Below are 25,316 nucleotides of genomic sequence, written 5' to 3' on the forward strand. Positions count from 1 at the left end.
ACAGAAGGCTGGACTGGGGCTTTGGGGTCTGTGCTCAGAAGGCAGTTTTGATATTGTAATTGTTTAGGACCTGCAACTGACTAGCATCGTGGTTCCCAATCTTTCCTGCACTGTGACCCACCTCGTCCAGTGTGGTGCTGTTGGGGGTGCCAGAAGAGGTCTCCTCCCAATGAGGCCATCACGTTTTCCCCCTCTTCTGGAATGGCCCACTGCACATGGGCTTGCAACCCACCAGTAGGTCTCAGCTCACACTTTAGGAAACCCTGGACTAGCACACGTGTGGCCACCTACTTTCAGCATGGAAGGAAAGGGGAGAGCTCAGCCCAAAACTAGAGCCGCCCCCCCGCTCCCCCAGCGCCACAAGAAATGGCAGAGTCTTCATCACGTCAGCAGCAGTGTCAGGAGGCATAAATAGAAATCTGTGCCATCCTGCTCAATATGAAACCAAAAAAAAGCTTTACAATCCCCCACGTTACCAACATAAAATATGTACTCTTTATTTAGGTTGGGAAACCTAACACCTTTACATGTATTTGATTATTAAGTTATGCAAAGAAGCAGAAAGCAGAAATCACACAATTTGAGCAGGAAAGTGCAGGACCCAACATGCAGGCTTGGCATTCCTGGCAGCAAGAAGCCCACTGAGCACTCCAGCATTGTTCTCCAGGGGGGCACCTTAGGGGGGTGCACACATGCAGGCGGCCCCAGGGAACCTCTCCAGAGCTGGTCAGTAATATCAGCACTCCAACTCCAGCTGCACCTCTCTCCAAGCAAGACCGGAACAGGAAGCAAAGAGGGTTGAAGGTTTGATAGGCTGCAGTTAATGCAAACCTGGCCTGGTTGGTTTTTTCTTTATGGAGTAATTCTTGGCCTCTTCTGTAATGGAGAATTTCTCCACCTTCCAGTGCTGTGCAAGCTGACGGCCTGCACCCTGTCTCCCAAAGGGTGTTTGCTGAAGAAAGGTCACAGTCTTGTCTAGCCCATGGGACAGGCACTATTAGCATGACTTTGGCCTAGGCCGCTAAGGAAATGCCACCCGGGCTCTATTGCGAATCACCCCTGAGAACGGATGGCATCACTTCTCTTTCGAGGAAAAGCAACTCATGTCTCTGGCTCTTCTAGTGGCGTATTCTCCTCTGCGGGGGTATTCTCCTCTGCGGGTGTATTCTCCTCTGCAGGGCTATTCTCCTCTGCGGGGGTATTCTCCTCTGCTACCTCTGCAGCAGCAAGGGAACTGCTCTCTTCAGCCCCCACCTCAGCCTTGGGGCCCTCTGCAGGGACGGGCGGCTCGTCTTCCTCAGTGGTGATCTCATCTTGGTGCACTACAACCTCGGCAGGCGATCCCTGGCCAGAGCTGCCAGAGTCATGATCGAAGTTCTGGAAGCTGTTGCGCACCTTCATGATGTACTTGTGGAGTACACTGGCCCCATCCAGGGGGTTGGCCGCGGTGCCGTTGGCTGCCACAGAGCGACGCAGGTGCTTCATCTCAGAGTGGAGGCGCAGCACCGACTTGTTCAGCTCGGTCAGGCGATTCCCCAGATCTGTGGGCAAAGACACATCGAGGGTGAGCCTGAGCGGGGGCCTTCCCAGAGGCAGAGGTTGTGTTTCCAAGTCAGATGCCTGGCAGCCCACGTGGCTGTCCTGTGCTCTGCTGAGGGCCTGCCCCTCACAGCCTCCACCCACCTAGATGGTCCCTCAGCTCTTGTGTCTCTTTCACCTATGAGCAGGACCCAGTGAGGAGCCTCACCAGAGAAAGGGCTGAGGGGGAAGCACATGCAGGGCCACTGGCAGACAGGGAGGGGGCAGCCATGCCTGGGACTGCCCACTGACCAGTGACTCGGACAGCAGCGTCTTCTGACGGTGCCGGCACTGCTCACCTTTTCTCCGGCTCTCCTCAAACTCCCGCCTGGCTGTGTCGATGTACCGCTGCACGAGCGCCTTCAGCACCTGGTGCCGGTAGGAGAGGCGGCCTTCCACACGCAGCCCGCCGTCTTCCACTGAGGGGTTTGACTGGGGAGGCAGAAGAGCAGAGCATGGACCTGGCAGTGGCTGCTCAGAGGATGCCTGCCTGCCTGCCTGAGGTCCCTGGGTGGCTGTGGGTGATGGAACATGGTCTGCACATGCTGCAGGGGGTGATCATAAAAAACATGAAGAAGAGCCCTGCTGGATCAGGCCACAGGCCCATCTGCTCCAGCTTCCAGTGGCCCACCAAATACTTCAGGGAGCACATAAGACAACAAAACCTGCGTCCTGGTGCCCTCCCCTGCATCTGGCAATCAGAGGCAGCCGGCCTCTAAAACCAGGAGCTTGCACATACCTATCATGACTTGTAACCCGTAATGAACTTTTCCTCTAGAAATTTGTCCAATCCCCTCTTAAAGGCATCTAGGCAAGATGCCATCACCACTTCCTGTGGCAAGGAGTTCCACAGACTAATTACACACTGGGCAAAGAAATATTTTCTTTTGTCTGTCCTAACACTCCCAACACTCAATTTTAGTGGATGTCCCCTGGTTCTGGTGTTGTGTGACAGGGTAAAGAGCGTCTCTCTGTCCATCCCCTGCATAATTTCTGTCTCAATCATGTCTCCCCTCAGGCGCCTCTTTTCTAGACTGAAGAGGCCCAAACGCTGTAGCCTTTCCTCATAAGGGAGGTGCCCCAGCCCAGTCATCATTTTGGTTGGTCTGTTCTGCATCTTTCCCAGCTCTACTATGTCCTTTCTGAGATGTGGCGACCAGGACGCAATACTCCAGGTGTGGCCTCACCATCGATTTGTACAACGGTATTATGATATTAGCCGTCTTATTCTCAATACCTTTTCTTTTGATCCCCAGCATGGAATTAGCCTTCTTCATCGCTGTCTCACGTTGGGTCAACACTTTCATTGAGTTGTCCACTTTCATTGAGTTGTCCACCCACCCCCCAAGATCTCTCCTGATCTGTTACAGACAGCTCAAAACCCATCAGCCTATATGTGAAGTTTTGATTTGTTGCCCCAGTGTGCAGGACTTTACACTTACTGACACTGAAATGCATCTGCCACTTTGCTCCCCATCCTCCCAGTTTCATATTTGTGTCCATGCTCCCCCCCCACCCTTTTTCTAACTGCCAGCAACGTGTGCCGCAGGTCCAAAGCGAGAGCTCAGCCACCAAAGGATTTGTTACAACTACCAAATCTTTCTAAAAAGCAAAATGCTCATCAAATATCAGGGTATTGCTATGGGGAGGGGGGATGAGTAGCAAATTTTTGGTCTTTCTTACTTCATGGTGCAGCTAAAGCACTCAGTCTGGAAACATATGTTTTCATTGACACAAGAACCTTCTAGAAATATCCCAAAATGGTGTGACAAAGATCCAGAAAGAGTTGCCACATTTGTTACAGACAGTGTCCCAGGCATTGTGCAACTGCACTCCATGCATTGCTCAGGTGAAGGGGGAGCAATGGCATGTTCCAGCCCATCTGTGTGCCAGGGCTCCTAAGGAGTCCTAAGGCAAATCCAGGAATCTGCCAACCCTCAGAAGGCCTGCCAGAGGCCTTAGAAAAGTACTTCAGGTTCTCACTAAAACCGGAAGTGCCTTTTTAAAGTCTCAGACAAACCTTCTGAGGTCTTCCAAGCCTCGGGACGCTGTTCTTGGCCTCCCTGACGCTCAGAAGGCCTCTCACCTCTCCTGGCATAGCACCCATGGCAATTGACTCCTTTGCCCCCTCTTAACTACACCACGTATCTGCCCTCCTGAGCCAGGTCCCCCAGGACTGCACGCTCTGAATGCCTGTAGCTCTCCTGGCAGGTCAGGCAGGAACCAATTTCCAGCTCTTTCCGGAACTGCTGCCAGGGACAGAACCCGGGACTTGGTGCCTATGCAGGGAAGGCTCCACCATGGAGCTTTCAGCCTCAGCAAAGAAATTAATCAAGATTTGGGAGCGCTGATTCCTGCATGCCATGAATACACCCCACCCACCGAACAAAGAGGGAACTTACAATGGTGGGAAGTGGGGGATACTTCTGCTGCTTCTTGGGTTTGCAACAGCACAGGTAGCGCAAGAAGCCCCTGCAGGGTGTGGAAGGAGGAGAGGTTAGCCTGGCACCATGGCTGGTGGGTTCCCTGGGAGTCACAACAGGCTGAAGTGCAGGTCACAAAAGACTCACCCAGTATCAGAGACATTGCTCTCTCTCACACACACACACAAAATCTTCTTATGTTCGTCTTATGTTCTTACGTTCACACACACACTCACGAACATCCAGAGGAAGGGGGCTCTCTAACAATCAGGATCAGGCTAATTTCCAGCTTCCAGATGACCCTTTAGAACTCAAGAAAAGCCCTGCTGCCTCAGGCCAAAGACCCACTGACTCCAGCCACTTGGTAACAAGCCAGGCCAGCCAGAGAGCAGCCTGGTGTAGTGGCTGAAGGGACAGGTTACAACTAGGAGACCCAGCTCCAATCTTTCTAGGTAACCTCGGGTCAAACACCTGCTCTCAGCCGACCTTATGGGGTTGTTGTGAGGATGAAATGCAAACCTGGCCCACGCTTCCCTGGTGCTCAGGTCCAACCAGATCTGGCACTGCCCCTTTATAGCTACCCTGATGGCACTGAGTGGGGCTGAGGCAGCCCACAGAGACTGCCATTATCCTGGGATACCTGAGTAGGCAGATTTCCTCCTACCAAAAGGCAAGAGCCCTGGGTGTGGCCTCCTCTCCTTCCAGGCTCACAACATCAGTGGCACAAGCAGCCTGTCTCTTGCCCGCCGTGGCTGCCTCTCAAACTGGAAAATGGGGTGCTCTTGAGCTCCCTCATCACTGGCATTTAGAGATATGCTGCAGGGTGTCGTCGTCCAGGTATTATGTGAACAGTTGTTACCAGGAAGCTTTCCCATCTGCCTGCCCAGGAACAAAAGAGTGTCTCTGTGGGGTGTGGGGGGGGGGCACAGGGAGAGATGCTGCTGCAGCCCTCGAGGCAGTTTGCCCCACCTGATCGCATAGAAGATGGACTTTGGTGTTGGGATGATGTTGAAGGGAACCGGCAGCGTCAAACCTTCCCGGAAGTAAGACAGGTAGAGCTTTGAACGAGCAAATTTCCACTCCACGTCGGCATCATTCTGCAAAGCACACAAGGAAGTGGTGAGAAGGAAAGCTCTGTGGTGCTGGGCAGCCATGGCCACCAACTGTGGATCCTGCAAGAGTGGGCAGCAAAGTCCAAGCCAGTTGCCATCCCAGGGCTGGCAGCATTGCGCAGTGACAAGCCATGTGCTGCTCTGGGGACAGAACATTAGGCTCACAGCATGGAGGAGGGGATGTGCAATACTCAGGGACTCCTGATGGGTACCTTGGTGTTGTCATCAACACCCTCACTTATTTATAAAAGCACCCCGTATGCGCTCAAGTAAATAAATAAGTGACAAATGACAAAATAAAATCAAAGGCACACCTGCAAGCTCACAATCCAAGAGCCATGAGACAAAAAGGAGAAAGGCTGGGACAGTGTGAAAGAAATGGAACCGAAGAGATCAGTTGCGAGCGTATGGAAGATCACTTCTTCAAGTGAGACAGAGAAGAGGCTGAGAAAGCAGAGGAGGATGTTGCCAACGAAGAGGGAGCCTAAGCAGAGCCTGGGAAAGCCCCACGAATTCTGCAGGTTGTGTTGGGGAGAGACTGTTCTGACAAAGAGGCAGCTGGAAAGCAGTTGGAAATCTTGTGTGAGGACAGAGAGCAGGTAGGAAGGCAGAGGTGCCTGGAGAGTGTCAGTGCAGGAGGGCCAGGAAAAGTCCGGCTGCCAAGAGAAGTGTGTCCCCGGTCCCCCAGCTCCCTGTCTTCCCAGACTCTGCCACCACGAATGGGCAGGCAGGAGTTTTCCGGGGGTCCTGCCAAGCTATCACTGGGGGCCTCTCATTCTGCTGGGACCCTCTCCCACTTGCAGGCACCCTAGATGATTAGCTCAACCACAGCCTGGCTGGCCAGCCAGCAGTCCAGACTAGTCACCTGTTAGGAATGGAAAGAGTCCCCGTGGTTTTGCAGATCATTTACTCAGAGCAGTCTGAATAGCAAGTTGGAGCGCAGAAACCAGACTGAAGGGTTACAGGAAGAACAAGACGAAGCAGAATTGAGCCACTGAGAGATAAACAAGCCACTGCAATTGTGTGGAGATGAAAGAAAGAGAACAAGTCACAGAGCCAGGAGATGGAGAGAAAGCAGAGACCCCAGGAGCGTTCTTGGAAACGATATCCTCTTAAGGCAGGGATGGGGAACTCCAGGAAGAAGAGAAAGACTAAAGAACTGGGGTCAGGAAGGAGAGGACAGGCAGAGCGACAGTTGACTGACAAGAGAGAGGCAAGTGGAGCCAGAGGAGGAGGGTCCAATGGACAGAAGACCACCCAGGTGGAACCTGGAACGAACAAGAGGGGAATCAGGTGACGTGACAGGAGAAAGGGAAGCAAGGCCAAAGCACCCCAGGGCCAAATCCTGTCTTTCAAATCCTATCTAGTCCCATCCCGTCCCGTCCCCCCAATGTCCTGCAGAGAGTGACAGTCCTGTCTGGGACTCAGCCCCCGATGTGGGGCCTCGGAGCCACTCACCTCAATCTTCTGGAAGGAGTTGGTGATCATAGCAATTAGCATGTTGAGGAGCACGACCACCATGACGATGGTGAAGACCCCATACAGCACCCGCCCTACCAGCTCCGCCACATAGAACTGGGGCATGTCGACCACATCATGCTGCTCCATCCCAAGCATAGTCCAGAAGAGGAACTGGAACGTCTCGTTGAAGCTGCGGGAGGAAAGGGGTGCCAGAGCAGGAAGGCAGTCCAGCCAGGGGTCAAGTGGGGGAGCAGAAAGTGTGTGAGCGCTTCCCAATGAAAATGCACGTAGGCTCCACAGGTACAGCCCCCTCTATGCTGCTGCCTGCAGCTCCGACGGCTGCAGCAGAAGAAGAGAGCTCTGGCCTGCCCACTGCCTGGAGCCTGGCAAGCCTTCTCAGCTGGGCTGCTCTAATGGAGGGGCCACAGTCCTCCTTCACAATTACAGCTGGCCGCGTGGTTGAGGATGTGGGTCCACTGCTGCCTGTCCCCACTCGGCCCTTGGTCCTGGCTGGCTTACTGGGGGAGGGGGGTAGGAAGCAGCAACAGCAGCAGACAGCTAGTGTCCCGTGGGTCCTGGCTTAGGGGGCACAGCGGTAGCAAACCCTGGCTGCCTCCTAGGATACCCCCATAGCTTACCTCGGGTTTAGTCAGATATGAATATGACCCCTCCCTGGCATGGCCCCCGCCAAGTCCCCTGAGGAGCCGCTCCTGAAGTCAGGGGTACCCTGTACCCAGAAATCCATGGGGGCTGCAGGCAATTGCAAGGGCCCTCCAGGTAGCTCTTCTGACCAGGCCTGAGTGAGCCACTCACATGCCACTTGCCACTATCTAATGTGTGATTCTTGGGCCCAGATCTCTCCCTACCTTCACTCTTGCTTAAGGCCCCCCCCCCGATATCTTCCTCTACCTCCTTGAAGACTCAAATGCCACGTACCAAAATCACAGCCTTGGACTCCACTTTATTTTAATCTGAAAAACCAGCACCCTGCAATTCTGTACTCAACATCACGAGTCATCATTGTGAAGCACCAGAGAAGGTCACTGTGACAGTGTGTGGACTTCTCTTTGGAGACTAAGCACATGCAGACCCCGCAGCCCTTGGTTGTGGTCCTTTAGTAGTTCTACAGCCAGTGCTTGCCACTTGCACTGAGTACTATCATCTCGAATTTCCTCCCGAGACCAAACAGCTCCATTGCCACCTTGGACTCACATCAGGCAGGAAGCTGCCACCTCAGGACTCGCACAGCCTGGCTGCAAATTAGAACCCCTGATATGAGTTTGGGAAGAGCTTGTCTGAAGTGAAAATGGTGCTTCACCAGTAGGTGAGCCACAGCCCTGCCCTCTGCCTGCCAGGACTCAGGTGCCCAACATCGTTAGACAGGTGCTTTTTGGGGTCCCATTCCCCACCCTGGCCCCACCAGTAGGTCTAGAAAAGCTGACGATACCTGCCCAGCTTCTGCGACTCCTGGTAGTGGACGTAGATGTTGTTCATTCCACACAAGAAGGCTGTTAAAATGATCATCAGGATGAACATAAACCTGGAAAGGGGAAGCAGCACCAAGGAAGGTAAGCCAGAAGAGCAAACCTTTGCAGCGTCCCTTCCCCGTGGAAGGGTCGGCAGCTAAGAACATAAGAACAGCCCCGCTGGATCAGGTCTTAGGCCCATCTAGTCCAGCTTCCTGTGTCTCACAGAGGCCCACCAAATGCCCCAGGGAGCACACCAGATCACAAGAGACCTGCAAGGCCTCCTGGGAATTGTAGTTAAGAACATAAGAACAGCCCCACTGGAACAGGCCATAGGCCCATCTAGTCCAGCTTCCTGTGTCTCACAGAGGCCCACCAAATGCCCCAGGGAGCACACCAGATCACAAGAGACCTGCAAGGCCTCCTGGGAATTGTAGTTAAGAACATAAGAACAGCCCCACTGGATCAGGCCATAGGCCCATCTAGTCCAGCTTCCTGTATCTCACAGCGGCCCACCAAATGCCCCAGGGAGCACACCTGATAACAAGAGACCTGCAAGGCCTCCTGGGAATTGTAGTTAAGAACATAAGAACAGCCCCACTGGATCAGGCCATAGGCCCATCTAGTCCAGCTTCCTGTATCTCACAGCGGCCCACCAAATGCCCCAGGGAGCACACCTGATAACAAGAGACCTCATCCTGGTGCCCTCCCTTGCATCTGGCATTCTGACATAACCCATTTCTAAAATCAGGAGGTTGCGCATACACATCATGGCTTGTACCCCATAATGGATTTTTCCTCCAGAAACTCGTCCAATCCCCTTTCAAAGGCATCCAGGTCAGATGCCGTCACCACATCCTGTGGTGTATGTCCCCTGGTTCTGATGTTGTGTGAGAGTGTAAAGAGCATCTCCCTATCCACTCTGTCCATCCCCTGCAGAATTTTGTATGTCTCAATCATGTCCCCCCTCAGGCGCCTCTTTTCTAGGCTGAAGAGGCCCAAACGCTGTAGCCTTTCCTCATAAGGAAGGTGCCCCAGCCCGGCAATCATCTTAGTCGCTCTCTTTTGCACCTTTTCCATTTCCACTATGTCTTTTTTGAGATGTGGCGACCAGAACTGGACACAATACTCCAGGTGTGGCCTTACCATCGATTTGTACAACGGCATTATAATACTAGCCGTTTTGTTCTCAATACCCTTCCTAATGATCCCAAGCATAGAATTGGCCTTCTTCACTGCCGCCGCACATTGGGTCGACACTTTCATCGACCTGTCCACCACCACCCCAAGATCTCTCTCCTGATCTGTCACAGACAGCTCAGAACCCATCAGCCTATAGGTGGAGTTTTGATTTTTTGCCCCAATGTGCGTGACTTTACACTTGAGCTGCTTACAAATGAGCTGCTGCCTCATTTCCACTTGTGGGGTCCCACAGGCAGGGAGTGGCTGCTGTGGAAAGGAGCCACCTGGGACAGCCGCAGTCCCACCCGACAAGGCAGAGTGAACATGTAATGTTCTGCAGGGGTCTCTTCTGCAGGGCTGGAGGCCTGTTTAAGCAGCTCGGATCATTGAGGGGGAGGGGAGTCGATGAGGGCAGTGGGGCAGAACTCTGTTGCGTGTACCTGATCATGTCATCAATCATCTTGCCGATGGAGATCTGCAGCGTCCCCAGGGTCTCGTGGGCAGGCAGGATGTACGCCAGGCGGGTGAAGCTCAGCATGCTGGTGACTGCAAAGAGCACCTCGGCCATGAACTGTGGGTCCTCCGTGTGCCACTCCGGCCGCTCTGGGTGCCAGGGCAAAAGGGACAGAGAGAGGCAGGGGATCTCTGAGTTGGCATTGAGCAATCTGGGGGGGGGATCTTAATAGCACTGGTAGGGGGACATACACCAGGCAAGCTTGGGCTATGAACTCCAAGAATTTAGTCCTGCTCTGCCAGCCATGCTCCCTCTCTGGACATTTGCCCCACTTTTTGTGGCTCATGTTCAACTGGGTGGCTAGACAAGTTGTAGCTGGTGTTGTCCTCTCTCATGGAACGGGGGAAGAGCATCAACCATTTCTCACCTGCACTGTATTATTTAATGTATCAGCAGGTACAAATCTGCTCTTACATCTCAAACACTTAAAGGAATTCATTGCCCAGTAAAGATGCCAAGATTTATCTTCATTGAAGGGGTTACAGTGAAATCTCACCCACTGGTGAGAACTGTCAACTTTCTCAAACTCGAAATAATCAAAATCTGAATTGTAGATTGGTGGAATCATAGAAAGAACTCACACGACCAAATGCTAACTACATTCAGCTATATTTGAACTCTTAAACAGGTGCACTTATTACTGAGTCAGGAGCCAGTGCAGAAGACATGCTTGATGAGACCAGGGGGGGCCTGTCTGGAGGGGGCGACTCACCAGCCTTGGTGTAGTAGTAGCATTCACGAGAATTCTTATCATCCAGGCAGTAGAAATTGCCCTTCAGGAAGATCAGGACACGTAGGACAAAGGAGGCCAGATACATGCTAAGGATGACAATGTCCAGAAAGTTCCACCAGTCCAGGAGGTAGCTGCGCAAGCCCTCGATCCAGACCTCCTTGCACTCAAACCAGAAGAAGCCTGGAGGGGACAAGAAGGAACCCTCAGGGTCACAGTCTCCGCAGAAGAGCGCTCCTACCTCCACACCGTCAGCCATGTTGTGCCTCTCTCTCTCTCTCTCTCTCTCTCTGTTGATCCGCCTGCTTCCCTTCCTCCTCCTCCAGATCCATCCTCAAGTCCTTAACTAACCCCAGATGAGCCTCCTGGCATCCACTGACTGCCTCCATCTTCTTCTCTGCTTCCCAACCATACCCCAAAACTTCTCCTGCCTGACTAACAATATGGTTGCATTGGCAAAGAGAGGGACGTTTCTGTGCTCTGTACAGCACCTAGCACACTACATGGGTGCTAAGGAAGCAGCCATGCAATGGTGATCTCAATGGGCCTTGAAGGATCCCCATAACAAGCTCGTTCCAGAATTCAAAAGCAGAAGAGGCAAACTGATCCCTGAAGAGAGAGGGAGAGAGTGAACGAGTGAGTCTTCTCCTCCTTTGGATCAAGGCATCCTGGTCACTCATGCCTGTGAATCCTCTCCAACCCCACTGCCCGGCTGCACCCTCTCACCCACCTGCCACCCATATCATGTGGAGTGAGGTCTCCCACACACTCTGGTTCCGCCCCTTGAAGATCTCGTTCTGATCCTCCATGACAAGGGACTCCACCAGCAGGAAGACCAAAAACCAGAGGTAGGAGGCTGAATGCAGCAGGAACTTGATCACTGGGATCTTCAGCATCTTGCCAATCTGCCGGGAGACGGAGCAACTCAGTTTTAAGCAAAATGCAATTATGTCCTTTGGGTTGTCGCTGTTTTGTCAAAACCATAAATCTGGACATTTGGAGGTCATTAGCAGTTGCAAGGTTTCTGAAAAACCTTCACACGGTCAGTTCCATATGAGCATATCCACTGAGACAACCCAGACTGTGGAATACTCCTTCCACAATATTTTATTTAACATCATCATCAAGAATATTTCATGAGGCTTCTCAACAAAAAGTAGTTCATAAAGTGGTTTCCACAGCAAAATGAATGGATAAATGTCTGTGACAATGTCTTTAATTTCCAGCAATCTACATGGATTTTGATGAAATGATTCTACAGAAAAGTCTCTGGTTTTGTTTGTTTTCCCTTTTCTGGAAAAGCCCTTTTTGGCAACCAAGTTTTGTCTCTTGCCCCAGTTTCAGGGAAGCGAGTTTCACACACCTGCGCAAGGGGCCCCTCATGTGCCTGCAGAACTCAGCACACAGGTGAAAAAAACTGATCTCAACCCTCCAGCTGACTCTGGGGGAGAAGGCAGCCTCAGAGGAGATATGCTGGCTCCAGGCTCCTTAAGGGGTCCTGGGCAGATTAACAGCTCAGTTGCCGTGAACAGAACCACACATCACACATGGCTCATCAGCAGCCAGTCCCTGCCCGCCGTTCCACTCACCTTGGATTTGGGGGCAATCCAGTAGATCAGGCACAGGACAGGCATGGTGATGAAGATGAAGCAGGAGATGAAGAGCTTGGTGAGGCTGTTGCTGCCCCGCCAGCTCTGCAGGCTTCCGCACCAAATGGATGACAGCACTTGCTGGCAGATGGGATGTGCCACAAACTGAATGGGGGCCAGAGAGGAGAAGAGCAGCATGAGAAGACTTGTTCAACTGGGAGCAACTGCACTGTGGGCTCTTTGGCCTGCAGGTCCAAGAAAGACCCTGAGGGTGGCTTCAAACACAGTCACCTGCAACATGGAAAGGAAATCCATGTGGGACACTCAGGATGGTCATGCAGCAAAGGGGAGTTTTTAGCTGACTGTCACATAAGAACATAAGAACAGCCCCACTGGATCAGGCCATAGGCCCATCTAGTCCAGCTTCCTGTATCTCACAGCGGCCCACCAAATGCCCCAGGGAGCACACCAGATAACAAGAGACCTCATCCTGGTGCTCTCCCCTACATCTGGCATTCTGACTTAACCCATTCCTAAAATCAGGAGGTTGCGCATACACATCATGGCTTGTACCCCATAATGGATTTTTCCTCCAGAAACTCGTCCAATCCCCTTTTAAAGGCGTCTAGGCTAGACGCCAGCACCACATCCTGTGGCAAGGAGTTCCACAGACCGACCACGCGCTGAGTAAAGAAATATTTTCTTTTGTCTGTCCTAACCCGCCCAACACTCAATTTTAGTGGATGTCCCCTGGTTCTGGTATTATGTGAGAGTGTAAAGAGCATCTCCCTATCCACTCTGTCCATCCCCTGCATAATTTTGTATGTCTCAATCATGTCCCCCCTCAAGCGTCTCTTTTCTAGGCTGAAGAGGCCCAAACGCCGTAGCCTTTCCTCATAAGGAAGGTGCCCCAGCCCCGTAATCATCTTAGTCGCTCTCTTTTGCACCTTTTCCATTTCCACTATGTCTTTTTTGAGATGCGGCGACCAGAACTGGACACAATACTCCAGGTGTGGCCTTACCATAGATTTGTACAACGGCATTATAATACTAACCGTTTTGTTCTCAATACCCTTCCTAATGATCCCAAGCATAGAATTGGCCTTCTTCACTGCTGCCGCACATTGGGTCGACACTTTCATCGACCTGTCCACCACCACCCCAAGATCTCTCTCCTGATCTGTCACAGACAGCTCAGAACCCATCAGCCTATATGTGAAGTTTTGATTTTTTGCCCCAATGTGCATGACTTTACACTTACTGACATTGAAGCGCATCTGCCATTTTGCTGCCCATTCTGCCAGTCTGGAGAGATCCTTCTGGAGCTCCTCACAATCACTTCTGGTCTTTACCACTCGGAAAAGTTTGGTGTCGTCTGCAAACTTAGCCACTTCACTGCTCAACCCTGTCTCCAGGTCATTTATGAAGAGGTTGAAAAGCACCGGTCCCAGGACAGATCCTTGGGGCACACCGCTTTTCACCTCTCTCCATTGTGAAAATTGCCCATTGACACCCACTCTCTGCTTCCTGGCCTCCAACCAGTTCTCAATCCAGGAGAGGACCTGTCCTCTAATTCCCTGACTGTGGAGTTTTTTCAGTAACCTTTGGTGAGGGACCGTGTCAAACGCCTTCTGAAAGTCCAGATATATAATGTCCACGGGTTCTCCCGCATCCACATGCCTGTTGACCTTTTCAAAGAATTCTATAAGGTTTGTGAGGCAAGACTTACCCTTACAGAAGCCATGCTGACTCTCCCTCAGCAAGGCCTGTTCGTCTATGTGTTTTGAGATCCTATCTTTGATGAGGCATTCCACCATCTTACCCGGTATAGATGTTAGGCTGACCGGCCTATAGTTTCCCGGGTCCCCCCTCTTTCCCTTTTTAAAAATAGGCGTGACATTTGCTATCCTCCAATCTTCTGGCACCGTGGCCGTTTTGAGGGACAAGTTGCATACCTTAGTCAAGAGATCTGCAACTTCATTCTTCAATTCCTTAATAACCCTTGGGTGGATGCCATCAGGGCCCGGTGACTTATTGATCTTTAATTTATCAATGAGGTCTGAAACATCTTCTCTTTTAACCTCTATCTGACTTAACTCCTCGGTTAGAAGGGGCCGTTCGGGCAGCGGTATCTGCCCGAGGTCTTCTGCCGTGAAGACAGATGCAAAGAACTCATTGAATTTCTCTGCCATCTCTAAGTCTCCTTTTATCTCCCCTTTCCCTCCCTCACCATCCAGAGGGCCAACCGCTTCTCTGGCGGGTTTCCTGCTTCTAACATATTTGAAGAAGCTTTTATTATTCCCCTTAATGTTGCTGGCCATGCGTTCCTCATAGTCTCGCTTGGCCTCCCCTATCACCTTCTTACATTTCTTTTGCCACAGTTTATGTTCCTTTTTATTCTCTTCATTAGGGCAAGACTTCCATTTACGGAAGGAAGCTTCCTTGCCCTTCACAGCCTCTCTAACTTGGCTGGTTAGCCATGCGGGCACTCTCCTGGATTTAGTGGAACCCTTCTTTCTTTGCGGTATACACCTCTGCTGGGCCTCTATTACTGTTGTTTTAAGCAGCCTCCATGCACTCTGGAGAGACTGGACTCTTTTTACCCTCCCTTTCAGCCTCCTTCTAACCAGCCTCCTCATTTGAGGGAAGTCCGCCCGTCGGAAGTCAAGGGTTTTTGTTAGAGATTTGCCTGGTATTCCTCCCCCAACGTGCACGTCAAAACGGATCACAGCATGATCACTGTTCCCCAATGGCTCAGTAACGTTTACATCTCTAACCAGGTCCTGCGTACCGCACAAAATTAAATCCAGAGTCACCTGTCCTCTGGTGGGCTCCGTGACTAGCTGATCTAAGCCACAGTCATTTAGCACGTCAAGAAATCCGGTTTCCTTATCGTGACCAGAACACAAATTGACCCAGTCAATATGAGGATAATTGAAGTCCCCCATGATTACAACCCTGTCCTTCCTTGTCACTTCCCTGATCTGTTTCCTCATTTCAAGGTCCCCATCAGATTTCTGGTCTGGAGGGCGATAGCACACCCCCAGTATTACATCGCTGCTCAAGCCTGGTAATTTAACCCACAGAGATTCTACGGTGGAGTCGGACCCACCTTCAATCTCTACTTTGCTGGATTCTATCCCTTCCTTAACATAAAGGGCCACCCCACCTCCAACACGCCCCTGCCTGTCCCTCCTGTAGAGTTTATAGCCCGGGATTGCGGTATCCCACTGATTCTCCGCATTCCACCAGGTTTCCGTTATGCCCACTATGCCAATATTTTCCCTTGTCACCAGACATTCTAGTTCTCCCACCTTTGCTCGTAGACTTCGGGCATTCGCATAAAAGCAATTATACACGGAATGCCCCAGGATGGGCTGCTTATTCGCTCCTTTGTCCCCGCATCCTCTCATTGTGCCAAACTGTCTATCACATCCCATCTCCCTGCCTTTCCCAATTTCTTCTCCTACCCTGCCTTTGTCTTGTTGTTCTCTAACCTCCCCATCCTCATCCCATAGGGATGAGGAGTCCCGAACCGGATGCCCCTCGGCTCCTGTCGGCCTTCCCCCAGGGATCAGTTTAAAAGCTGCTCTGCCACCTTTTTAATGTTATGTGCCAGCAGTCTGGTTCCATTCTGGTTCAAATGGAGCCCGTCCCTCTTGTACAGGCCCCGCTTGTCCCAAAACGTTCCCCAGTGCCTAACGAATCTAAACCCCTCCTCCCTACACCACCGTCTCATCCACGCATTGAGACCCCTGATCTCCGCCTGCCTAGCTGGCCCTGCGCGTGGAACAGGTAGCACTTCAGAGAACGCTACCTTTGAGGTCCTGGCTTTCAGCTTCCTGCCTAAAAGCCTAAATTTGGCCTCCAGGACCTCCCAGCTACACTTGCCCACGTCGTTGGTGCCGACATGCACCACAGCCGCTACCTCTCCCCCAGCACTGTCTACCAGCCTGTCTAGACGAGAAGTGATGTCCGCAACCTTCGCACCAGGCAGGCAAGTCACCATGCGGTCCTCACATCCGTCGCAAACCCCCCTCTCTATGTTTCTAATAATCGAATCCCCCACTACAAGAAGCCCCCGACCCCCCTCCCGCCGAGGAGTATCCCGAGTGCGCTCGGATACGGGCCCATCCCCTGGAGAAGGGATCCCCCCTAGGGGATTGTTTCCCTCCTCTCCAGGATGATGTCCTCCAGTCCCGAGACTTCCCACCCGGGCAGCCGAGGAGCTGCACGCCTGAGGTTGGGACGAAGCCTGATCGTCCCCAGAAGTCTCCCCACGGTCCTCCTCTGGCTGCCTGCGCTTCTCCAGGTCGGCCACCAAGGCTTCAAGGGAGCGGACGCGTTCCCTGAGAGCCTGGAGCTCCTTGCACCGAGGACACACCCATGACTTATGCCCCAGAGGCATATAATCATACATGTGGCACTCGATGCAGAACACTGGATAGCTCCCACCCTGCTGCTGGCTGTCTGACTGCATAGCTTTTTGTTGTTGTTGTTTTATTTAGGGGTCCTTTTAAAAACTGTACACTGGATAGCAGCCCTTTTCTCTAGGGAAGAGGAAGGGCAGTGTATAGGGCCCTGGCCTCCTCGCCCTGCTGCTGAACTCGCCCAGATGCTAAACTCTTGTGCCTTACCTGGCACTTAGTTCCCAGAGGCACTGGGTTCCCAGAGGCCACACGCGTCTGCAGAGAGCTTCACGCGATGGCCTGCCTAGCTTTATACTCCTGGCTGGCTCCTCCCCCCTCCTTCCTTCCTGATTGAAAGGGGGCTGGCCTTCCCAGGTGAGTTTACAAAAGCTCAGGAAGGCAAATGGCTGCTGATGGGCGTGACCTACTCTGCAGGCTCCTGAATGGACTGCTTGGATTAGCCTAATGGGGCTCTTACTGGGTTGGGAATTGGCCCTTCCTAGGTCCTTTCCCTCCTAGTTCTGTTCTCTTAGGCTGGACTGTTTTTGTAACCTCAAGCTAGTTTTTATTTGGGTTTGTTTAATTATTTATTGCTCTCTAGATCCTGTGTCCCAATTTACTGACCTGTTTAGGTTATGTTCCAACTTAGATTAGGTTTAACCTGGGTTAAGTATAGGTTTAATTTAAACAAGTAGAAAACCTGCTTTTCACTTTATCCTCCTCCCTTCCTTCGATTAAGTGCTACCTTAGGTGCAGCTAACTTTCAATTTTGATTTAAATGCCTGACCCTTGGGCACTTACTCACGAGTAGGACACTGCTCTTACTCACGAGTAGGACTCTGCTCCTACTCAGAGTAGCCCTATGTACCTCCCTTAGGTGCTAACTTTCAATTTTGATTTAAGGTTGCTTTAAAGGTAAGGTTAAGGTTAGAAGACAGGGAGTTAGAAAGACAAAGCGTTAGAATGAGTACACTTACCTCCTCCTCCTGCTCCTGCTCCTGCTCCTCCTCCTCTCCTTCTCCAAAACTCAGAGGTCTCCTTGCCTTCTCCTCGCCCAGATGCTAAACTCTTGTGCCTTACCTGGCACTTAGTTCCCAGAGGCACTTGGTTCCCAGAGGCCACACGCGTCACACGTGTCTGATGGGAAAGGAAGGGGGCTCTGGCCGTTCTGATTGACACAGTGCTATATAATGCTCTGGGACCAGGCACTTCAAACAGATTTTGGGGCCCAGCTGGTGAGGGCTACCTCCCACAGAGCCTCCACCCCTCTGGGACATTTGGATGCTCCTCGCTGTGAGGTCTTCCTCCCACCCGCTGTGTGTCCTTTGGCAGGCTCACCCGTTTCTGGTTGTAGTTGACAGCCAGGCGGAGTCTCGCCAGGTTGGGGATCCCCTCCTCAAACGCCTGGTCATCCAGGTCCTCCTCCTCCCCAGTGGCATCGTCCCCCAAGTCGTTCAGCACAGCCGTCACCTCGCTCTGGTTGCGACACATCCCCAGCAGCTCAAAGGCAAACTCCTGGCACAGCTGCTCCAGGGCCAGGTAGTCTGGCTAGGAGGGAAGAGAAGGAGGGGTCAGGCAGCTTCAATGAGTTGCCCCCCCCCAAAGAAGGGACCACCTTGGGGGATCAGAATCCTCACCCCACTTTTGAAGCAGAGGGCAGCACCCCTGTCACGGCACCCGGCCAGTAGATGTCTCAGTGGTCCAATTCAAAGGTTACTTCATTGTGGCGCTAGTGTGAGTACTTAATCCATATTCTGGCAGGTGCATGGGGAAGTGATTCCAGGCATTGTCACAGCCATGTGGAGCCCAAACCACACAGGAGCCACAGGGAAATGTGACCATGATGCTGCATTTCAGGTGGCTGTGCACATCTGTACGCGTGACTGTACCTGTGGTTTTTACATGATCTCAGGGTGGGGGGGGGGACCAGATTCCTCATAGGGAACAAACAGGGTCCATCTCAGTGCTACCCTGGAGATCATCACAGCCTTGATTAACTCACTGTTGCTCCCTCTGACTAGCAGAAGCAGAATTAGGCAAAGAATTTCAACCCCCCCCCCAAAGACATTGCGCTCCATTCTGCATAATTTAGGCAGGTTATAGAATTAAGCTTCTCCGTGCCACTGAACATGCCTTATCTATGTGTAGAATTCCAGGCCTTTTAACTACCCTTTTCACTTTTAACACAGATGACACATAGCCTTGGTCTACTGTGGGATTGTCTCCTGCCTAGCTTCTTCCTCCAAGACCAAATTACCTCCATGTTTCCCATTTGGGGGTCAACTCTTTGTTTCCAGAGGAGCATTCCCTAGTGAGCAGAGGCACATCTAAGAGCATAAGTACATAAGCACAGCCCCGCTGGATCAGGCCAGAGGCCATCTAGTCCAGCTTCCTGCATCTCGCAGCGGTCCACCAAATGCCCCAGGGCGCACACCAGATAACAAGAGACCTGCAAGGCCTCCTGGGAATTGTAGTTTAAGAACATAAGAACAGCCCCACTGGATCAGGCCATAGGCCCATCTAGTCCAGCTTCCTATATCTCACAGCGGCCCACCAAATGCCCCAGGGAGCACACCAGATAACAAGAGACCTGCAAGGCCTCCTGGGAATTGTAGTTAAGAACATAAGAACAGCCCCGCTGGATCAGGCCAGAGGCCCATCTGGTCCAGCTTCCTGTATCTCACAGCGGCCCACCAAATGCCCCAGGGAGCACACCAGATAACAAGAGACCTGCAAGGCTTCCTGGGAATTGTAGTTAAGAACATAAGAACAGCCCCACTGGATCAGGCCACAGGCCCATCTGGTCCAGCTTCCTGTATCTCACAGCAGCCCACCAAATGCCCCAGGGAGCACACCAGATAACAAGAGACCTGCAAGGCCTCCTGGGAATTGTAGTTAAGAACATAAGAACAGCCCCACTGGATCAGGCCAGAGGCCATCTAGTCCAGCTTCCTGCATCGCGCAGCGGTCCACCAAACGCCCCAGCGTGGCACAGTGCCATGCGACAAGGGACCAACCTTGAATTCAGGCTCCTTCTTGGAGAGGCGCTTGAGCTCGCGGCTGAGCTTGAAGGCGGTCAGCATGGCGTCTTCGCTGCCGATGGCGAGGTGGGCACGGCTGGCAATGCCCTTGTACGTGTTGATGCGGGAGAGGGAGAACTTGAGCAGGTCGTACCTGCGACCATTGGAGCACTCCAGGCAGGCGCAGGAGACCTTGTGCGGCCGCGAGATGGCATGCCCCTTCTTCATCAGCATGTCCACAATCTCGTAAAGGTCCTTCTCGCAAGCCAAGGTGAGGGGGGTCACTCCGGGGGCAAAGCGGGAGTTGTCGATGGAGTTGTCAAAGAAAGCCATGGAGAAGGACTTGATATCCATCTTGAGGCCCTTTTCCTGGTCCAGCCGATCTAGCAACAGTTTGACCACATGTGGCTGGTTGGTGTCCACAGCCACCAGCAAGGCCTCGTGGACCTGCCGGAAGTCGAACTTGACGCAGCGCAGCAGCGTCCTGGTGATTTCCTCACTCCCGGTACGGATGGCCAGATTGAGCGCCTCTCGCCACGCCCGGTCCTCAGCATCATCCAGCTGCCGCAGGATCCCATCGCTCACTTGCAGCAGCTGCTGGACCTTCCCCAGCAGGCCGTCCTGGATGGCAGTGAGGAGGCCTTCAGGGAACTTCAGCTTCTTGTTGACTATTTCCTTCCAGTTGGGCTGCTGAGAGGTGAAGTGAGAGGAAGACCATCATTCCTGGAGCCGGGAGAATGGCTAGTTGAGCAGCTGCCACCATCCAAAGTGAAAGGAGAGGGACAGTCTTGGGAAAACCCCTTGTCCCAGTGAATAGGGAGTCTCCAGATCCTGGGATTTCCCTTAAAACCCAACAGAAAACCAGGAATGATAGATAGGGGAAGAAGGTGGGCAGTGTGAGATACGTGGCAACCCTGTGCTCTCCTGAGTGAACCTGGGCCAAGCAGAAAAATTGGTATAATCATAAGTCGATTAAGGGGGTTAAAGGGCTTTGGAACCACAGCAGAGGTAACTGCAGGTGACAAGGAAAATACAGATCTCTTGGCAAACGTTCAGTGGCAGAAAGATTGCACAGCAAATTGGCAACGATCAAATCCTGATGCTGTCCTTCTTTACTCAGGCACTTCTTTTCTGTCCACTCAGCCAAAGGCAACCAAGGCTGGGGTGCACCCAGGCTGAGCATCCGGTGCTCCAATGCTGGACCAGGGCAACAGTATGAAGGATTTCCCCCCTACTCCTTGGCCAGTGAACATAAAACCTGCTTCCTCTGAGATAATGATCATTGGGGGTCCCCTGGGATTTCCCCCTATGGAAATTAGGTAGGGGTCAGGGTCCAATGAGCTGGCTCAGGGTGAAGTGTCCTTGCACACCGGTCAAGGGGAAGATGCTCTTGGGAACAGGGACAATGTCAAATAGAAGATCACGGCCATTTGCACCTGCTTGGCTCAGTAATTTGCCTCAGGATGCTAAGACATCCCAAATCTTTTTGGGGGGGGGGGAAGGTCACCAAAAGTAAAAAAAAATAGAGGGGAATCAGGGATTTACACTACAGTAAATAACATTATCAATGAAATCCACACTTTATCAAAATATTTAAAACAAAAAAAAAACAGAAGCTGTCGATTCAAACAATTTTAAAAATCTAACAGAGAGCAAGAATAACACCTGCAATGAACAGAAACTGAAATGTGCTGTGAGAGTTTGTGGTGGTGATCTGGCAATGAAACTTGTAACAGTGATTGGCCAACCTGCCCTTGCGTCACAGCAACCCTTGGCTGCCATTGGGTGGACTGCTCTGACTCTAGAAAACGGTCAGGACTGGCAGTAAGAACAGCCCTGCTGGATCAGGCCAAAGGACCATCTAGTCCAGCTTCCTGTATCTCACAGTGGCCCACCAAATGCCCCAGGGAGCACACCAGATAACAAGAGACCTCATCCTGGTGCCCTCCCTTGCATCTGGCATTCTGACATAACCCATTTCTAAAATCAGGAGGTTGCACATAAACATCATGGCTTGTAACCCGTAATGGATTTTTCCTCCAGAAATTTGTTCCATCCCCTTTTAAAGACATTTAGACCAGATGCCATCACCACATCCTGTGGCAAGGAGTTCCACAGTCCACTCACATGCTGAGTAAAGAAATATTTTTTTTTGTCTATCCTAACTCTCCCAACACTCAATTTTAGTGGATGTCCCCTGGTTCTGGTGTTATGTGAGAGTGTAAAGAGCATCTCCCTATCCACTCTGTCCATCCCCTGCATAATTTTGTATGTCTCAATCATGTCCCGCCTCAGGCGTCTCTTTTCTAGGCTGAAGAGGCCCAAACACTGTAGCCTCTCCTAAGGGTAAGGGAGGTTGTAGAAGCAGGAGGGACCAGTGGCATACCCAAGGGCTGTGGTACGTGGGGCAGCAGTGCTGTGTGTCACATGGTGTCACACAATGTTATGACATCACGTGACATTATTTCTGGGTGTCCTAGAGTTCTTTGAAACTCACAGTGGCAGATGGGGTAAAATTTCCCCAGCAGCTGCTGTGAGTGCCCAGGTGGCCGTCAGGGAGCACACAAGACAACAAGACATAACCTGCGTCACGATGCCCTCCCCTGCATCTGGCAATCTGAGGTAGCCTACCTCTAAAACCAGGAGCCTGCACAGACCTACCATGACTTGCAACCCGTGATGAATTTTTCCTCCAGAAATTGAAATGATGCTGTGCTGTCTCAGCTCTACTTCTGTGATATGTTTAAAGCTCCTCCAGAAGCTGTTCCTACACGCAGGGAAGACTGGAGGGCTGTGAAGCACTTGTGGGCAGTGGCACAGCACCAGGGCACCCTGTAGCATCTGGCACCCGGGGCACAAAAATCTTCACACGCACCCTTCGACAAAATCCAGGAGTAACTGTAGTGACGTCTTGTATGCTTCCCAAGGCATCTGGTGAGCCACTGTGAGATACAGGAAGCTGGACGACATGGGCTCTTGGCCCGATCTAGCGGGGGCCCTTGTGATGTACTTATGTAGTGACTATTTGTAGAAAGAATTGTTTGTCACACTGCTCACAAATGCTATAGCAAGAACTGCTCACAAAGGCCCCTGGTGTCTGGCAGTGGAAAGAGCTGCTCCAGCCCAGGCAGCTCCCCTGAGCACAGGCTCGTTACCTGCTCAGTAATTAAGTCCCTCGCTCTGCTTAGGCCCATTTCGCTCCTCCTCTTTGCTGTGTTTGCCTGAATTCACGGCTGGGAGGAGGCACCTGGACACAGGCAGGCCAAGTGAGATGCAAACACGCCATCCAGGGAAGCCATTAATAAAGATGGCAGGAGCTGTAACAGCACTTTGTAACAGCAGCTGTGGCCACAGTAAAACTGCAGCGCCCAAAGCCATTTACTGTGGCATTTCCATTATTGGTAGACTATCCTCCAGGGAGTGTGTGCACAGAGGGAAGGGGGAGGTGCTGCTGTGGCAAACTGGTGAGCGTCCTATTCTAGGCATTGCTCTGTACCCTCCATGGGTCTTTGCATGTGCAATCCGTTTTCTGGAGTCCATGGTCATGTTTGGGGCTTGCAAGATCACACTGGTACAAGGGGGCAAGTGGCAGGACCAGCCACACTGACCACCCATCCACTCAAACTGGTGTCAGTATACTTGAGTTGTGCAATTCAACTGGCACATGGTCCAGAATTGTCAACAGTACTGCACATGGGGGAGGCAGACAACTGATCTCGGCCTCTGAATGACTGGTGTTCTTATGTGTTCTATGCAGTCTCCTGGCAAGGCTCCCAGCCTAGTACAGACCTACAACAGCAGAGCTTCTTGGGGGGCTGCATGAGATGGAGGGGGGAGCCTGGAGGTTGGCTGTGCGGAAGGGAAACGGCACAGTTTCATGTGCCTAAAAACAACAAAGGATTGGAGAAGCCTGGAAGATGCTGTGGAGGGTGCGGTGAGACTGGCAAACATGGACCCCAGTGCAGGGCCTGGGGCAGAGGGATCTCTTGTGTTGCCGCCAGAGAGAGGCATGGGGAGCAAGAAGCCAGGCAGGGAGGCTGGGGCAAGCAGGGGACCATCACAGCTGTGGTCCAGCACTGAGATACACTGTCTCAGCGAGCACTGCCAAATTGGGGTAGCCACACCCATTGCCTAGCCCCCCACCCCAGATGCTCATTCTCTGTGGCCTGCCACCCTGGGGGGCCCTTTAGCTCAGTCAACTCTTTGCAGGCAAAACCTCTGAGTGCAGGAAGAACCCCCTACAGCAGGACAGGTCCCCAAGCAGGAGAGGGATGGGGCAGCGAGCCTGCCACTCTACACTCACCATGATGCCCTCGAACTCTGATGCCATGGTGCCCACGCCAGGGGGAAGTCAGGTGCAGGGAGCAAACTGGGCCCGTTCCACCACCGACCAAATCTCCCGCTTCCACCCAAGGCTGCAGCTTCGCTCTCTGCTTGTGTGGAGCTGGGAGGCAGCTTGTTTTCCCCTGGCAGGAGCAGAGGCAGGCAAGAGAGCAGCAGGGCCCACCTGCCAACTCCCCACAGGGCAGGGTTGCCACCTGAACGCCAAAGGCAACCTCCAGCAACGCTCCGCGCACTCCCCTGGGAGCCAGGGCTGTTTGTCAGGGACAGGCTGGGCTCGCTTTTCTCCCCACCCTGCTTTCCTGGGTCTCCGGCTCACTCAGGCTTCTGCCCCCCCCCAATTTCTGGGTTCTGCTCAGGCCCAGCAACTGACCAAGTGCCGTTTAGGATTTAAGTGTTTTCAGCTCACTTTTCTTGAGGCAACTGGAACTCTCTCCCCAGCAGTTTCCCTTCATTCTTTCTGCTTACGGCTGTCAGGAGCAACCCCAACTCAAACTCTGACAAGGCCTTTTCTGAGGAAGGGATCCCAGCAGGGCTGCTTGTGACCAGCGGATGTATGGCAGGATCTGCAGCCCCTGGAGCGCAGCTGGAGATCAGTGCCCCTGAAGTCACACCTTCTGAGGACCCCAGAAAGCAGGGGAATCCAGCACCCCTCACCTGGACTTCTGCTTCCGCCTTGCCCCTCCAGCACCATGAGAGGTGGTGATGCCAAACCAAGGCTGAGCCGCAGAGCGCCCTGCCTGCCTGCCCACCCGAGGCTTCCCTCTCAGTGGCTCAGCTCAGGAGGGGTTCACACCCCACACCGGGACCTAGCAAGCTTAGGGCTGCCAACTCTGACTGATTCCAGGATATATTTTTCTCCCCACTATGCTGGAAATTCTTAGAGTCCTGTTAACATCTCCAGGATTGCTTTCAGGTCACCTGAAGATTGATGCTGATCAGTGCCTGGAGCGTCAGTATCCATAAGTCAGCGCCGGGAAAGGGTGGGGGCTTCATGCTTCCCTGCCAGCACATCCACTCCAGCCAGAACTTTGCTGGTGCAAGGGCTTGACCTTGTGGCACCTTCCTTGCTCCAAGACCTCTGCTCTAGCTCCAGCCTCCTGCTTTGCTCTGCCTGTTTCTCTTCTGCCTTCTGTTCCAGCTCTTCTCTGCTCTTGTCCCTGTACAGCCCTCCTCAGCCACCCACCCTCGCAAGGGGCAGACAGTGGGATACTTTGGTCTCGACTGCGCCATACTTGCAAGGACCTTGGAGAGATGGTTCTGCTTGCCCTGCTCCAACATGGGCCATAAATAGCATGCCAGCAACCTCAAGGGTTAGAAAGACCCACATTCCGTGCACTGGGGCTGACAACAAGCTGCCAAAAGACCAAAGAAACCCCTCTGCTAGACCATTGCTCAGAGGCAGAGTGTATGCTCACCTTCTATGAGGCCTGATTCAAGCTGTTGCCTTTAAACATCTCAGGCTGGCCTCCTTTAAAGCCTGGAGGGTTT

The 25,316-nt window shown here is 52.5% G+C and overlaps 1 protein-coding gene across 1 annotated transcript; it reads right to left on the minus strand.

The window, feature by feature from the left end:
• Positions 1-1,101: 1,101 nt before the first annotated feature.
• LOC136643958 (short transient receptor potential channel 2-like) lies at positions 1,102-23,814 on the minus strand. The gene is made up of 14 exons (XM_066619392.1): positions 23,788-23,814; positions 19,482-20,174; positions 17,803-18,012; positions 12,056-12,220; positions 11,197-11,371; positions 10,449-10,649; positions 9,663-9,825; positions 8,022-8,114; positions 6,572-6,764; positions 4,971-5,098; positions 3,981-4,050; positions 2,898-2,931; positions 1,878-1,970; positions 1,102-1,541 (listed from the first exon to the last, which is right to left on the minus strand). The coding sequence occupies exons 1-14, from the start codon at positions 23,812-23,814 to the stop codon at positions 1,102-1,104; spliced, it is 2,685 nt and encodes an 894-aa protein (XP_066475489.1).
• Between the last annotated feature and the right edge of the window lie 1,502 nt (positions 23,815-25,316).

This window comes from Tiliqua scincoides, chromosome 3 (assembly GCF_035046505.1).
Source record: "Tiliqua scincoides isolate rTilSci1 chromosome 3, rTilSci1.hap2, whole genome shotgun sequence".
In the NCBI taxonomy this organism is placed as follows: Eukaryota; Metazoa; Chordata; class Lepidosauria; order Squamata; family Scincidae; genus Tiliqua; species Tiliqua scincoides.